This window comes from Felis catus, chromosome E2 (genome assembly GCF_018350175.1).
Source record: "Felis catus isolate Fca126 chromosome E2, F.catus_Fca126_mat1.0, whole genome shotgun sequence".
Taxonomy (NCBI): domain Eukaryota; kingdom Metazoa; phylum Chordata; class Mammalia; order Carnivora; family Felidae; genus Felis; species Felis catus.
In genome coordinates this window covers 60,098,369-60,113,876 of record NC_058382.1, presented here as the reverse complement: position 1 = coordinate 60,113,876, position 15,508 = coordinate 60,098,369, and the positions used below count along the sequence as shown (strand labels likewise).

The following is a 15,508-nucleotide window of genomic DNA, read 5'->3' as shown; positions in this document are numbered from 1 at the left end:
CACGGGCAGGCACCGGCGATGTTCACTAAAGGAGACGCTCCATCCGGAAGTTCCTCTCCCGGCTCCGCGACTAGTGCCGAGGCCAGCATCCTCTCGGGCCAACAGTGTGGGTCCAGACTCGGCCCCGAGATGCTACCTTATACGACCCGCCCTCAGCCAGACCCTTCCCGCGACCAGGCACCAGCGGAGGTGAGCGGAGACAAAGGCCACACTTACACCGGATCCCGTAGATGGTGAGGGGGTCGAGCTGCTTCTTGCCGTGCTTGCCCTGGCCCGAGAGGTTGGACACGGCCTGCACCTCCCGGTGGAAGAGGTAGTCCAGCAGCGTCAGCGCCATCTTCTCGGCGGTGCGGCAGTTGGTGCTGATGTGGAGCATGTCGGACGGGATGATGGCACAGCGCACCCGCATCTCCGGGTTGTTCTCGTCGCCCAGCCAGGTGCCGTTGGGGTAGTCCTCTGGGAGAGACAGGACACAGTCTCACGTAAGCTCACGAGTCCAAAGCGCCCCGTGCTCAACTCAAACGCGCTCGAGAAGGATCCTCCCTGGGGGCTGTTGGCGAACTGCTCTCCCAACTTCCAGAGCACGGCCAAGAGCCCCGGGGCGACCCCCAAGGTCACAAAGGAGAGGTGTGGACACCTACAGCTGACCAGAAACCAGCGCGTCGTTTCCCAAAGAGCCGCCGCGGTTTCCAGCGATCCATCTCGGAGACAAGATGTAACGCTGCGACCCGTAAACACCCCACTGCCTTCCAGTCGGGCTTCCCTGGGGCCAGGCTGGCCCCACGACCTCAGTGAAAAGCACACAGAACGCAGAGCGCCGTGCGCCGTCACCCGGTCTGCAGCCGGGGAGACGGGGCTGCCCACAGCCCTCGCGAGTCTGGTGGCAGAAGGCCCCGCAGCGCCGGCCGAGGTGCCGCCCAGACCCGACACCTGGGTCTCAGTGTCCGGAAACGGGGACGCCAAACGAGCTCTAGCCTCCAACCGATTCCCTCCACAACTGCCGCAGGGGAGCTTCACCAGCGACTTCTAAACACCGTGCTTATTTTCGGCCTGCTGGCGCCCGGAAGGACAGCAAGCAAGAGTGGTCCCGGGAGTGTTAGTGTCAGGGGTCGGGGAGGGGGGCTCCCTCGGGTTCCAGCAGCAGGACAGCCACCTGGAGCCCACCGGCCTCTGGGGCGACAAGAACCCACGCACAGCCCTGGAAGCGCTCTGAGAAGAAGCGCGTGGAAGCCAGGCACGTCCCACGTGAGAAAACGGGTCTGCTGCCCTGCACCGCGGGGGAGGCAGCCGGCCAGCTCGGGGGGACAAGGGGCTCCAGGGCTGCGCAGACCGGCCCGTACTCTCACTGTGGAGCCCTTCCGTGAGGGCTTGGGGCTCCCCCGTCCTGTTCTGTGGACCTCCCCCACCCCCACCCCTCTCCCTTCCCACCTTTGACCTCCCAGCAGTGAAGCTGGAAGTCTATCACTGGAGAGCACCTTCCCCTGACCTCCTATTCAGAGCACTGTGACCTTTTTCCTCTCCTTGTGGAAACTTCGTTCCCTGCCACACGTGCTTTCCTTAATCCTGAAAACTGCGCCATTCGTGACCTTAAAATCTCAAAAGTACCGTTTTACGTAACGAAAAGCCCCGAGTCTCGCTTGACTGCAGGAGCAGGGCACACAGGAGGGACGGGGTCTGGTGCCTGGGGAGCTGCAGGTCTCTGGGACCCGGATAGCCAAGGGGCCGCGTGCGCTGCTGACACCTGCCCTCTGACTCCAGCAGACCCGACACCCTTGACCAGGTCTGGAGAGAGGCACCGCTCCACATGGCGTCAAACGCTCTGGATTCGTTAGCTCTTCCAGGTCTCCCCACACCCAGGCTGGCTACCCCGGCGAGCCGCCCAGTCTTCTCTCTGGCCACCTCGCCCGCGAGAGAGCTCCGCGAGGAAGGGCTCCAGGACCAGCAGACGACGGAGCTCCCGGCCTCTCGTGCAAGCAACTCGTCTGTGCCTCTGCAAACTGAAAATCGTTACAAGCCCCAGACTTGGGCTTTCTCAAGGGTGATGTGACATGCAAACGCCCAGAGCTCAGCGTTCGCGCGGGGGAAGGCCGGCCACCGCGATGGCGGGGAGACAGGCCCACGGCTCGGGGAGAGGGAAGGGGGCGGGCAGTGGGGTGGCCAGCGCCCCTCCCATCCGGAAGGGGAAACCTCGCCCCCGGCGGTGTGCCAGATGCAGATCAGATCCAGCTCCCCCCCCCCCCGGGACCGGGGAGGACACGGTGGGGCAGAGACCAGGCTCTCGGCCAGGCTGGCTTCCGAGCCAGACCCTTAGCAAGGGGCGGTGGCTTTGCTCAGGCACAGATTCCTTCCAGTCGTTGCAGGAGTGACCTAGACTGCGTGTGAAAGGGCACCCTGACTGTCAAACTTCAACTCAAAGGAGCCTCAACCTTTGGCAGAAGAAGCTCCGCTTATGATCAGAACTGCCGGGAAACCTGACGGCTTTCCAGACCAGCTCTTCTGACGCTGACACGGAAGCTAGCTGAGGTGTGGGAGAGAGCCCCTGCACAAACAGGCCACCGTGGGACGGCAGGGGCGTTTACAGGGAGAGCCGCAACCTCCCTCTGGGAGCCTGGGACAGAAGAGGGACACCAGCTTTCTGACAAGCGGGCCGTAAGTCACGTCGCAGCCACGGTTATCGCTGCTTCAACATTTCTCACGAGCTTTATTTTGAAATGTCCCAATGTTTACATTCCGACCTCCCCGAAACAGAAAACGTCCCCATGAAGGGCAACCAGCCCGGCCCTGCTTTGCCAAAAGCCTGGAGCGGAGCAAGTAGAGAGCCCGTCTGTGACCCATGCCTCCACCCTGCCCCTTTGCAGGAGCCTCTCCCAGCTGAGCTCCTGAACCCGGAGGTGTGCACCAGCACCAGGCGAGGCTCGGCAACCCTGTCGAGACGCCCACGTCACCACCGGGGGCCGAGCGGCGGCCGGAGCACCACTTAGGGCGGCTGAGGCGAGGCTCCTGGCTTTAGCGAAGGGCAAAAAACAAATCACCGATCTTGGCCGCTGGAACTGAGAATGAGCGATGAGTAGCCAGCGTCATCTCTCAGAGACACCAGGGGTTTACGAGTGAGGGAGCAGAGCCGTGGGCACATGCTCAGCAGATGCACGTTTGTGAGCATCACTCAGCTACTACCACACTCGGCCCGCGTACAGAAAGGCTGGCACGTCATCTACATGCAGACGGACGGGACTCGCGGGGCGGTCTCGAGGTCGTATCCGAGATGCCACGAAGGCTCGAACATCTAGGGTATTTACATCTAAAAATCCCTACTGGGCAACTCCACGCCTGGCACGGGGTCTAATGGTCAGTATCGAAACCCCCAGTGAACCCAGTTGCGATTACACCACAGAGTGGAAGGACTTCCCTCCACCTGCAGCAGTCAGGTCAAGGCACAAAGCAAGTAGGGGAAGGAGGGAGGGAGAACAGAGATGGGGGAGTGACCCGACGTTGCTGAGAACTGACAGATAGGGGACACTGGGAGTGGACGGGACGACAGAAGGACCCCTTTGGCCACTGATGAGGTTACTCGCCAGCTCGAGAACACGTCTCAGTACAGGAACTACCGTGTTGAAACCTTTCGGGGCACCTCGGTGGCTCAGTCAGTTTAGCGTCGAACTGGCTTCCGGCTCAGGTCACACCTCACGGTTTGTGAGTTCAAGCCTGATATCGAGCCATGCGCTGACAGCGCAGAGCCTGCTTGGGATCCTCTCTCTCCCCCTCTCTCTGTTCCTTCCTGGCTCCCGAGGGCTTGCGAGCTGCTCTCTCTCTCTCAAAATAAGCTTAAAACAAAGAAACCTTCTGCACTGCAAGCCCTTGCTGCTGACTTAACTGTGAATACCGTCAAACCCAAGGTGACTGACGTCTAATGACATCTTTGTTGGACCTGAGTGTTTGAACAGGAGGACCCCTATGAGCCCACAGGGAAGGGTGGCAGCATCCTGAGCCATGAGGGGCACAGAGCCAGGCCGCACCTGCCTCCCCGACCACCACAGACACCCCCCGTGGGCTGGCACAAGCAACGCTGCCCAAGATTGCTGCAGCCTTTCTCGGGAACGGGTAACGTGACTGTGCTGAGCAAGCACCCCATGTTTACGTAATGTTGTCAGAGCAACGTAAACGCTGGACAAGGGCTCAGGGCTGTCTTCCCAACAGTCACCCACATCTCGTCGGGCTGATACCAAGACCGCGTGCCTGGGACGCGCAGGACGTGACTCAGTCAAGGACGAGCAGCTCGGGTCTCTGCAAATACCCCCTGAACCGCAGCACTCACTCCAGCCCTGAGAACCAGCTTCCTTCCAGGCTGCCCTGCACACCCAGCCCGCCCCTCGGTCCCCACCTCAGGGGAGTGTCTTCCTCCACCAGAGCCGTGCCATCTACGCCGTGAGGCCTTCCACCGGCCCCACGGCCCCACGAATCAGAAGCCCCTTAGCACGGGGCCTCCGACACCTGCCCGCCTGTGCCAAGAGCACCTCACCTCGTCCAAACCCTGTACTCTGGCCCTGGCGCTGAAACAGTGTCATGCAAAAGACGATTCTTCCAAACGGCACCCAACTGGACAGCCTCGTGGTTCCAGAACAACAAAGAAAAACATCAACAAACCGACACTGTGACAAACGTGTAAATCAAGTATTTTCAAAAAGATTCCAACTCTCCGAAGGCAAGACGTGATGCTAAATGAGCGAACAAAGTTACACGTCAAAGCTAAGCCTCTTTTTTTTTTTTTTAATTTTTTTTTTTCAACGTTTATTTATTTTTGGGACAGAGAGAGACAGAGCATGAACGGGGGAGGGGCAGAGAGAGAGGGAGACACAGAATCGGAAACAGGCCCCAGGCTCTGAGCCATCAGCCCAGAGCCCGACGCGGGGCTTGAACTCACGGACCGTGAGATCGTGACCTGAGCTGAAGTCGGACGCTTAACTGACTGCGCCACCCAGGCGCCCCAAGCCTCATCTTTTTCACGTCAGACATGATTAATCGTAAGACTAATTCATCAGCAATGAGTCTGTCCTCAGCAACTGGCCTCTGCTAAGAGCGCCACAGAAGAGAACACTGAAGGGCACGTCCTCAGCCGAGGACGCCAACGCCACCAGGAGAATCGCGATGCTGGAACAACGGCCAGGGTGGACGCGGGGGGCGGGCGGTCTCCTCACCAGGCCCTCACAGGAAGTTGGCTTCCGTTCTAGCAAGGGCTCCCCACTCCCTGCTGACACCTATCAGCAAAAACACCTGTCCTCCATGCCAAGCACACGGGTTTCTGGAAATGCTACCAGAATACTCTGGAGGATGAAAGATGTCGGTTTAAATTCCTCTAGAAAACAGTTTTGAGGGTCCTCAAAAAATTAAAAAGAGAACTGCCCTACGACCTAGCAATTGCACGACTAGGTATTTATTCAAGGGATAGAGGTGTGCTGATTCGAAGGGGCACGTGCACCCCAATGTTTACAGCAGCACTATCGACAACAGCCAAAGTATAGAAAGAGCCCAAATGTCCATCGGCAGATGAATGGGTAAAGAAGATGCGGTTTACATATACGATGGAGTATTACCTGGCAATCGAAAAGAAGGAAACCTTGCCATTTGCAACTATGTGGATGGAACTGGAGGGTATCATGCTAAGTGAAATTAGTCAAAGACAAATATCACAGGACTTCATTCATATGAGGACTTTAAGAGACAAAACAGATGAAGATAAGGGAAGGCGAGCAAAAACAATATAAAAACAGGGAGGGGGACAAACCATAAGATACTTAAATACAGAGAAGAAACAGAAGGTTGCTGGAGGGGCTGTGGGAGGGGGGATGGGCTAACTGGGGGAGGGGCATCAAGGACTTGGGAGAAGCACCGGGTGTTACACATAGGGGATGATCACCGGAATCTACTGCCGAAATCACTGTTGCACCATATGCTAACCGACCTGGATGTAAATTTAAAAAGTAATTAAAAAAATAAAAAAACCATAAAAAAATTAAAGATACGTACCAAGTGTATTATTAAGGTTTGGCATTCAAAAAAAATCCTATAGTACTATTTCAAGAAATGATGCTTCCCCCCCCCAAAAGTAAATTATTCTAAAAAATGAGTTTCCCTTACCCCCCACCCTCCTATCACTCCTGAAAATAACAGTTTAAATTTCTTGCATAACACAGGAAATTATCCGGAAATTTTATCCCAATCAAACGTCTCAAAAATTCTTAGAAGGCATTTTACGACCTATTTACAAACTATTCACCCCTAACTTCACCAGGCACTCTGTGAGCCCCAGGCACGTGGTCTCTAGAGCAAGAAGTCAAGCCTAAGTCTACAGCCCAAGTCACGCTGCCCAACACAGAAATGACAAATCACTGCCACGGAAGCAGGGGACCCACCCCAGTGGGAGAAAGGACCCCCGGGCTCCACCGTCACCATCTGTGGTCGTCGGGGCGTTGGGCAGCACCTCCAGGACCCCCGGCAAGAAGAGAGGACACCGGAGACGCTCGGGCCCCCCGCCTCCACAGGGTCATACCGGCCGACCCCTCTTGGAAACACTCAGTTTCGCCCCCTCTTGGAAACACTCAGCCCTAACCCACTTCCAATGCGGGAGCGAGAACCCGGTCTGGACTCCAGCTTCTCTCCAGGACAATGAATCAGGTCCTTCAAATGGAAAACAAGATGAAACGTCCTTTCACATAAATATCTAAGAAATTTACCTTTTAACGATCCATAGAGGACTTAGTTTACCAAAACAGCTTGGTCAGTTTGGGCATCGGTAACAATAGAAAGGTTCTGCTGGCTTTATTTAAAAACTAGCAGATTATGAGAAAAAGAAACTTGCCTTCTATTCCAATCATTTAAATTCTCCATGCAATTAGCTGGCACTTCTGCAAAGTCTAACGTAATGAAAAACTGAGCAGTAACTTGAATTTTCTTGCCATTAAAACACTTGAGTACAAATATTTGTTCTGAGGTCTACTTGAGCCCCACCAGGAAGGCGAACAGAAGAAAGCACCAAGCCGCGAGCGGCTGCCACATTCTCACGATAGTACAGGTTCAACGGAGAGAAAAGGGCCACCTGGCGTCATGCTCCCTCTCAATACTTGCTGGCACACGTGTGCACAGACGCGCCCGACCACCACGCGCACTCCCCTCCAGTGACGGCAGTGAGCCTTGCCAAACTCACTGCGTGCCCAGGGCCCAGGCCCGAACACGCTCTCTCCCCGGATGGCACCGACCCAGCACTCACGCGAGCCGCGACTTCACGCGGCCAACTGCAGCTCGGGCGCTCTCCGCTCAGGGCGTCGCCGCAAACATCTGTGTGTGACCGCAAAGCGGCAGGGGCGGGGAAAGTGGTTACCAGCTGCTCCAAACGCCGTCTCGCTCCAACCAACCCTAACTCACCACCTCACCTGTTTCCAAAGACAACGCGGTTCAGCCCGTCCTGCCTGCCAGCCACGAAAAACGTCTCAGTCATGGAGTCCCGTGTGTCTGCAGCACCATGGAGAGAAGGGCAAGGGAGCGGTGCCCGCCTCCTGTGAACGTGCTGCTGGGGCACGCTTGTAGGTCCCGGTGATGCTCCCAGAGGCCCGACACCCTCGGGGAGGGCTGCCCATAGCCACGGGCATCTGTTGGCTGTGACTGAGACGCCACGTAATTGCTTCTCCGTCATCGTGAGAAGTGACGCTACCCCGAGGACGGCGAACAAACAAAAGAAGGCAACACTCCGTGACTCAGTAGGGGCCCCAGGGTTTCTCAGAGACACGGGACACGGTCACAGCAAACCTCACATCAACTTTGTTCAAAGTCAGCCTCCACCATCTCCGGGCAAGACTTCAGGGAACAGACTGCTAGTCGTGACTGGTGTCAGGCTGTATTTTCCACCTCGACCAAAAAGTAACTTTCATCTGGCTTCTGTTAAGGCCTGCAAATTTAATGAATTTCAAAAGCAACGTACTGCGTACAACGGAAGACACGGCTCCGAACAGGAATGGCACCACAGGGTGAATCCCTCAGAGGCTCCAGGAGCCCGGCGCTCATACGTCTCCTGTGGCCCTCACTGCCCAGCACACCCGACTCGCCGCGTCCCTGTCCTGAGCCAGACACTTCCCGGAGCAAGCATCATCAGCCTCTGGAGTGAGGACAAGCCCAGTAAGGTCTGCTGCTTTTAAAACTGACCGATGGTGTGCGGCTTTCTCCACGCTGCCGCGTGGAGCAGGGGCGGCGAGGACCCGGTGGCCCGGCCCGCAGGCTCTGGCCGTGCTCATCGAGAGCAGCCCCGGGCATGAGCCGACCGAGGCTTTCCAAGACGTGCCCGGCCGGGCCGGCCTCCCAGCACTGAGTCACTCACGATACAACTTGGCACCGACTTCTAAATCCTTGAAATTCAGGTGCTTACGCTCCGACTGTGCCTCTTAGTCACATGCGTCACCCTCAAAGAGCGCTGAGGACACTCTGACCTCCGACCGACCCACGAGAACGGACGACCCGCCTGCCATTCTGGCATCAGACACAGGTGACTTTGCACCCGTTGCCCGAACAACCGTGCTCATTTGGGAGCGATGTGACGTCTGTGAGCTACAAACAGATTGATAATTGGGGGTTTTCAAAGAGGCAACTCAAGAGGACTGAGGTACACACAGGATACTACGGAAAAGGGACAAAACCAACGGTCTCTGGCACCGGAGCCACTGTGAGCGCGTCGCACAGAAACCACACGAGCACACCGCCGACCGGACGGCAAGGCTGCCGGCTCAGGCCAGGTTGCCCCACTCAGCACGAGTCGTCACGAGCTCGCCCGTGACCACCACGGCGGAGACCAAGGACGCCTCGGCCCTTTGCCCCCGAAGAGTGGGAACCACCGGGCACAGACGCGGTGTCTCCGGGAGGCGTCACGCGCTGCCCGTTCTGGAACGCGGGGCGAGGTGCTGCAACGGCCTCCCGGCGCGGCCCGTCCGCCACGGTCTGCCACGCCCGAGGACGCACCGGCATCCTTAACGCCGGTCGGTCCTCGTTAACCTCGTCGGGATCGGTCGCCAACCTGTGATCCCGCTCTTGTGGGAGCCCACTTACGACGGCCGATATGCTGGCTTTTAGTGTTATGACCTCATGAAGAATTTGTTTCAAAAAAGTTTCTGTAAAATAAATTATGTAAATAGATCCTCGAGAAACGTTCCCGGCTCCACTTCCTTCTTCACACATGCAGGCTGATGTTCTGTGAACACGGCAATCCGCACCCGTCGTATTTCACGGCCCCTGGAGCCGTCCCCTTCCTGGCGCCGTGACTGACGACCTTTCCCAAATGAACTGCTCCCGCCAGATGTTACCCTGCTGCCCCCCACCGAGTACATCCCAGAGATTTACCACATAAGTCATGTTACTGACCGGGCTTTGGAACATTCATGAGGCCAATTTCCAACAATAATCCAATTATAACTCAAGTACCATCCCTCCCCATTAAAGCTGAGTACCCAACATCTTATGAGAAGGATTACTCAAGTTTCTTAAGAATTCTCAAGTGCAAAGACAGCAAGAATTTACACTCTTTGTTAAGCAATCACTAAATCTGGGGCGCCTGGGTGGCTCAGTCAGTTCAGCATTCCACTTCGGCTCAGGTCACGATCTCACGGCTTGTGAGTTCGAGACCCGCGACGGGCTCTGTGCCGACAGCTCAGAGCCTGGAGCCTGGAGCCTGCTTCGGATTCCGTGTCTCCCTCTCTCTCTGCCCCTCCCCCACTCATGCTGCATCTCTCTTTCTCTCTCTCTCAAAAAATAAATAAATAAATAAACATTAAAAATTAAAAAAAAAAATCACTAAGTCTCTTCGTTGATTTTAACACATTCCATCGTTGGTCCTATTTTAGCTGCTTTGTTTCTGACTCGGCCAGCTTAACCTCTGAATGATGATACCCCGATGCTGAACTATGACCGCAACGCCGAGAGAAGAGAGGAATTGGAACCAGAGTAAGTTTACTGCCCACTGCCCTCAACAGTTAGCACTCCTCTGATTCTGAGGAAATCTGTGCCGTGACAGACAAAATAGCCTACACAAAAACATGGGGACAAAATGCTACGATACCTCGCAGAAAATAATCGGACTCCAAATGTGAGATAAAACGGCACGTCAACTCGGGCAAACCGTCTGGAATTCTTAAGAAATAAACCATTTTGAAACCTGTGGTTTCTAAAACCGCAAGCACTTAAATGCTTTTCCACGAAGGTAAGAACGGTCTGAGTACTTGCAGCTCTGGGCTGTCAGCAGGAGTTAAATGACCCCACGAAAGCCGAGCTCATGGCCCTTCAGGGCTCTGCGTGTGAACGGTCCTCCTCTAACACAAGTAGCTGCCTGACGCTCTCTCCAGCTCAGCGAGGGGTTCTAGTCGTGGGGCAAAGCGCTCACCCACCTCTCCGCGCACCCATCCGCCTCACAGACGTGTTTCACGGAACGTGCCACTATCGGTCGATAGTAACTCTGATACGAGATGTTAGCGGAGTAGCTTCTTCCTCAACAGTTACGTCCGAGGCACCCCCTTAAAGAGGACTCCGTCCGCCTCCGTGTCCTCCCACACAGACCACGGTGCCACGAGGGCGGCGCGGCCCGGCCTCCACACAGCAGGCAAAGTGCCGGCGGGGACCGTCCCGAGGAGTGTCAGCACAACAAACGTGTCACCGCACGTTTTCTCCTAGTGCAACGGTCAGGCAGAATGCTCCTGAATTATGACCTCTTCTTTGATATAAGGTAAAATTCAGAATCAGTCAACTCTGTCTCGTCTGCCCAATCCTAACAACAGGTACCGTCCAAGAGTCATATCTGATGGAAACAATCTGCTAGAGGGTAACGCTTTCGACAAATGCATCAGCTCATAAAGAACTCTCAGATCAAAAGAAAATCTGTATTTTTTCCCCCCGCAGACATTTATAAGCTGGAAATTTGACCCCTTTTTCTATGTTCATTTGTGTCACTCTGTAGTTCCTCCAAATGAAATATATCTCACATTAATCACATCACAGTAACACACATAAAAAGATGAAATATGTTGTATCTACGACAACCTCAGAAACTCCTGGCGTTATCGAGTGTTAAGCGCCTTAGGTGACGCACTTTAGACCGAACAAACACCAGGCCTTAAGTGGTTGGTCAGAACTGTGTGCGTGCCCGCCCAGGACCCACCCGGACAGAGAGAACAATCAGGCTTCTCTGCGACTGCTGCGAACACCATCTCCTCCACGGATGTTTAATGCCCGTTCGCCAACACTGGCGACACCCCTCTCTTTCTTAAATTTAATGTGTAAAAAATTGACCCAGTGATTCCACTGCCGGGTGCTACCCAAGAGAAACAAAACCACACGTTCTCCCAAACAGCTGTTCACGAACGTTCCGAACAGTTAAAAAGCGGAAGCACCCCAAGTGTCCGTCGACAGATGAGCAGATGAACAAAATGTGGTCCATTCACACGACGGAGAAGGACCCAGCCACAGAAGAATCGGAGCGGCGATACTCGCCACACCGTGGACGGCACTGCATGGCCCACGTGTGCCAAGTGCCTGCAGCACATAATTCCAAAGACAGGAAGTGGACGGTGGCTGCCAGGGCTGCTTTCCAGGGTGACAGAGATGTCCCGGCATTAGACCGGGGGCTGGGTGTACAACTATGTGAATGTACTTTAAAAACCCACTGAATTGTATGCTTTAAGATGGTAAACTTTAGGGCACCTGCGAGGCTCAGACAGCTTAGCATCCAACTCTTGATCTCAGCTCAAGTCACGATCTCACAGTTTGTGAGTCCAAGCCCCATGTCGGGCTCTGGGCTGACAGCTCAGAGCCTGCTTGGAATTCTCTCTCTCCCTCTCTCTCTCTACTCTCCCCTGCCCATGCTCCGTCTCTCTCTCTCTCTCAAAATAAATAAGTAAATGTAATAAATAAATAAATAGGCCAAATCTATGGTAATTAAATCAGATGTTTTTTAATTAAAAAAAAAAAACGTTTTTTTAATGTTTATTTTTGAAAAAGAAAGAAATAGAGTACAAGCAGGGGAGGAGCAGAGAGAGAGGGAGACACAGACTCCGAAGCAGACTCCAGGCTCCGAGCTGTCAGCACAGAGCTCGACGCAGGGCTTGAACCCACAAACCCTGAGATCACGACCTGAGCCGAAGTCAGACGCTTAACAGACTGAGCCCCCCCAGGCGCCCCTGATCTCGGTTTTTTTAAAAGGCGGTCACTAAACTGTTTCTCTCCCTGCCCCTGCTCTGCTGTCCTGATCCTTGCTATTTATGTCAGAAGTGAGCAAGACTTTGAGAAAAACACTGTTTTCAATGTTTCAGATACGGTAACTGGTCTCACAGAAACATCGTGGCTCAGTAAATCTACATCATCGTTTTAGGAAAGCTACGTTGCATTTTTAGTCAAAATCAACAACTCAGACGTAAAGCAAAAAACCGCACAAGTTTACCAGTGAATAAAGCACAGGCTTTACAGGTCGGGAACACTGCACTAACACGCCTGCACTCCCCCTCCTCCCCGTGCTGTGGGAGGCCATGTGGGCAGCCCACGTTGGCCCACGTTAGCCTGCAGAGGCAGGACAGAGGCACCAGGTGGCTACGGAGACTGTGGCAGGAGAAGTAGGGGGACAGGACGCGGTGTGGGCGAAACGGGCTCCGGTCCGGGCGCCCGCCAAGCAGCTCCCTCTGCCTCTCGCGGGAGGTGGCACGGTCCCCTCTGGGCACCTACGTCGGCCCCCATCAGAGACGTGGAGAGACCTCTGTTCAAAGGCAATGATCAGCTCCTGGTACTAGAAGCACAGCAGTGTGTCCGTCACCAGAAAGCCCTCAGAAACCGCCTGAACGTGCGTAGAATTTCCACTGTCTCCTACCACGTTTTACAAATAGCAAACACATACAGATGTCCCTCAACTCAGGATGGGGTCATGTCCCAAAATACCTATCGCGGGTTTGGAAACATTCAAAGTCAAAAATGTACTTAACGCCCCTAACCTACCAAACATCGTGCCCCAGCCCGGCCCAGCTTCACTGTGCTCACAGCGCTCACGGCAGCCTGTCGCTGGGCGGAGTCATCTCGCACAGATCGCGACGCGTGAAACCGCTCACGGAACGCATGCGGCCACCGCACCAACACCGCTGAAGTTGACGGAATGGCAGTGTGGGTGCAGTGCGTCTGTCGGGGCTCCGGCCGTCGACCTCACGATCGCGGTGCCCCGCGCCAGGAGGGAAGATCGGACCGCACGTCGGTGGCCTGGGAAAAGATCCAAACTCAAAACCCAAAGCACAATGGCTACTGCACATGGACCGCGTGTGCACCGCCGTAAAGTCGGAAAACCATCAAGCTGGACTATTGTGCTAAGGTAGGGACCGTACGATTTTCCTGAAAAGCAAAAAACACACAGAACAGAACAGAACAGAACAGAACAGAACAGAACGCTGTACCTACTGCCATTCAGGCAAAGGAAAGAAGCTTTGCAGGCGCACCTTCCGAGTTCAGGGTGATGAGGGTGACGTTGTTCCCAATGTTCTGACTTCCCGACTGTCCACAGTTGGAGACGGAGTCGCTGGCCTCGGACCCGCTCTCCCCGTCCTCGTTGTGGCTGTCATCCTGACCCGGCACCTTCACCACAATGGTGTTCTGCCGTCTCCCGGGCACCGCGCTGAGCGGGAAACAAAAACACCAGCCGATGTTGTGAGAGCAGCACAGGCAACGAGCAGAGACTAGCGCTGAAGCCGCCGCGCGCCTCTCTCCTCCACTCATCAGAGAACCTAACCGCACGAGGCGGCAGCTCGCGAGTCTTCCCACACCGCTCTCTCTACTCGGGGGAACAGCGACCGAATCGCACGAAACGGTCTGGGGTTGGAAGAAACTGTGTGAGACGTACAAGTCGACAAACGTGTTCGTGTCGCAGAAGAAGTAAAACCACAACCCACGGTGACTCAAGGCCTAGAAGGCGGCTCTCTGATCGTGGAGGTGCTCCCACAAAATGCCGGCACTTGAGCGAGAGCGACTGTCAGGGCTGTGTCATGGGACAGACTCATCGGAGAGCAGGTGTGCCTGGAGACTTCATTGACCCAATCCACTCCACACTGGTAGGCCTTCTAGAAGGGACTCAGCCTTTGTTAACAAAGTCAACACTCCTAACTATTCTCACCAACAAAAACCACTGAAGCGGGTCTGAAAAGCCAGTCGAGACTCTCCCGAAGACGTTCTCACCACTAAAGGGGTCCTGCTACGGAGCAGTAAGAAACTGCCAGAAAAACCGGGCACGAGCCGCCAGCTCCAAAAAAGGCTCAAAACATACGTATTTGTTACCTGGAGACAAGCTACTTGCCTCCACCGCGACCCTCTCCACATCCCTTCGTGGGGACTGCTAAGCACCGAGAAGGGGGACGAAGCCCGAGGTCCCCGTTCACAAAGACAAAAACACGCTTCCGACCGTGGTCGTGCCGCAGGCCGGGGCTCCGGCTTCTGAACTCGACCCCGCAGCAGCCTGCCCAAGCTCACCTCCCGACCCCGCCTCCCAGATCCCCAGATCTCCTCAGCCCGAGCGTCAACAACTCTTCTGCCGCCACCCGACACGGCAGGCCCGCGGCACAGCCAGGCCCTGGGAGCCTGGGCTCGGACAATAAAGACAACGGGACAGAGCTGGGGCGGGAACAATCTGCGGAGGGCACGGAGAGAAAAAGGCAAACAGAACGCTGTGAACACGCTGACGGAAACAATAAGCGAAACCACCGTCTCGGGGCAGGTCGCCAGGAAAAGCGGAGCCCAGACCGCCGGGCAGGGCCGTCCACAGCACGCTTCCCCGTCACACGATGCCTCTTACGCACCCTCACTTCTGACCAAGGTTACAGTTCCAGTGTCTCAAGAGAAAAAGGTGGGAGAGGAAAATCATCACCTCGAAATGCCTTCATCGCTTAGCGAACTCAACAGAAGGTGTCTGTTGACCTGACACGCTGCTGTACAGACAGACAGACAGACAGACACACGTGAGGAAGTGGTGGTCGAGGGAGGAGGGCACAAGCTCCACCGGCTGCTGTGGAGACACAGAGCCACCTCCCCACCGGGCACGCGAGCACTGGACACAGAAGTTCCCGGTGCGTCCCCCCTTAACACGTCCCCTTCTCCAGCTGGCACACCAGGACCTGGGCCCGCACGCAGCACGGCCCTTGCCCACCACAAACAACGGTGGGCCGCGCCCGCTGGGCTCGACCGACCGGCTGTGCCCGGCTCAGGACGTGGAGTGGCTCTCGAGGGGACTCATCGCGGTGGCAGTGGCAGTGAAAGGTGGGGTTGGTGTGGTGGCTACTGACTTGCTAACGGTACTTTCCAGGGGGTCCGGTGCCCTGTTGCCCAAGGGTTCTTCCATCTTGGCTACAATGGCGCTCTGCCGATCACTGTTGAGTATTACTGTAGTCTGGGGGACGGCGCTAGGGAACAAAAGAATCACAAAGAAAAAGAAGACCTTAAAACAACAACATTCATTGTCAGAATA

General features: G+C 55.5%; 1 protein-coding gene across 13 annotated transcripts in view; it reads right to left on the bottom strand.

The window, feature by feature from the left end:
* BANP (BTG3 associated nuclear protein) overlaps positions 1–15,508 on the bottom strand; it is a 304,623-nt gene that overhangs the window by 237,099 nt on the left and 52,016 nt on the right. For 10 of the 13 annotated variants that reach the window (XM_045045585.1, XM_045045590.1, XM_045045583.1 and 7 more), the window contains 3 exons: positions 15,327–15,443; positions 13,494–13,669; positions 217–456 (listed from right to left, as the gene is read on the bottom strand). In XM_045045585.1, coding sequence (XP_044901520.1) covers positions 217–456; positions 13,494–13,669; positions 15,327–15,443 — 533 coding nt within the window. The remainder of the gene's footprint in view (positions 1–216; positions 457–13,493; positions 13,670–15,326; positions 15,444–15,508) is intronic. The other 3 variants (XM_045045587.1, XM_045045589.1, XM_023245263.2) reach the window with 1 other exon arrangement.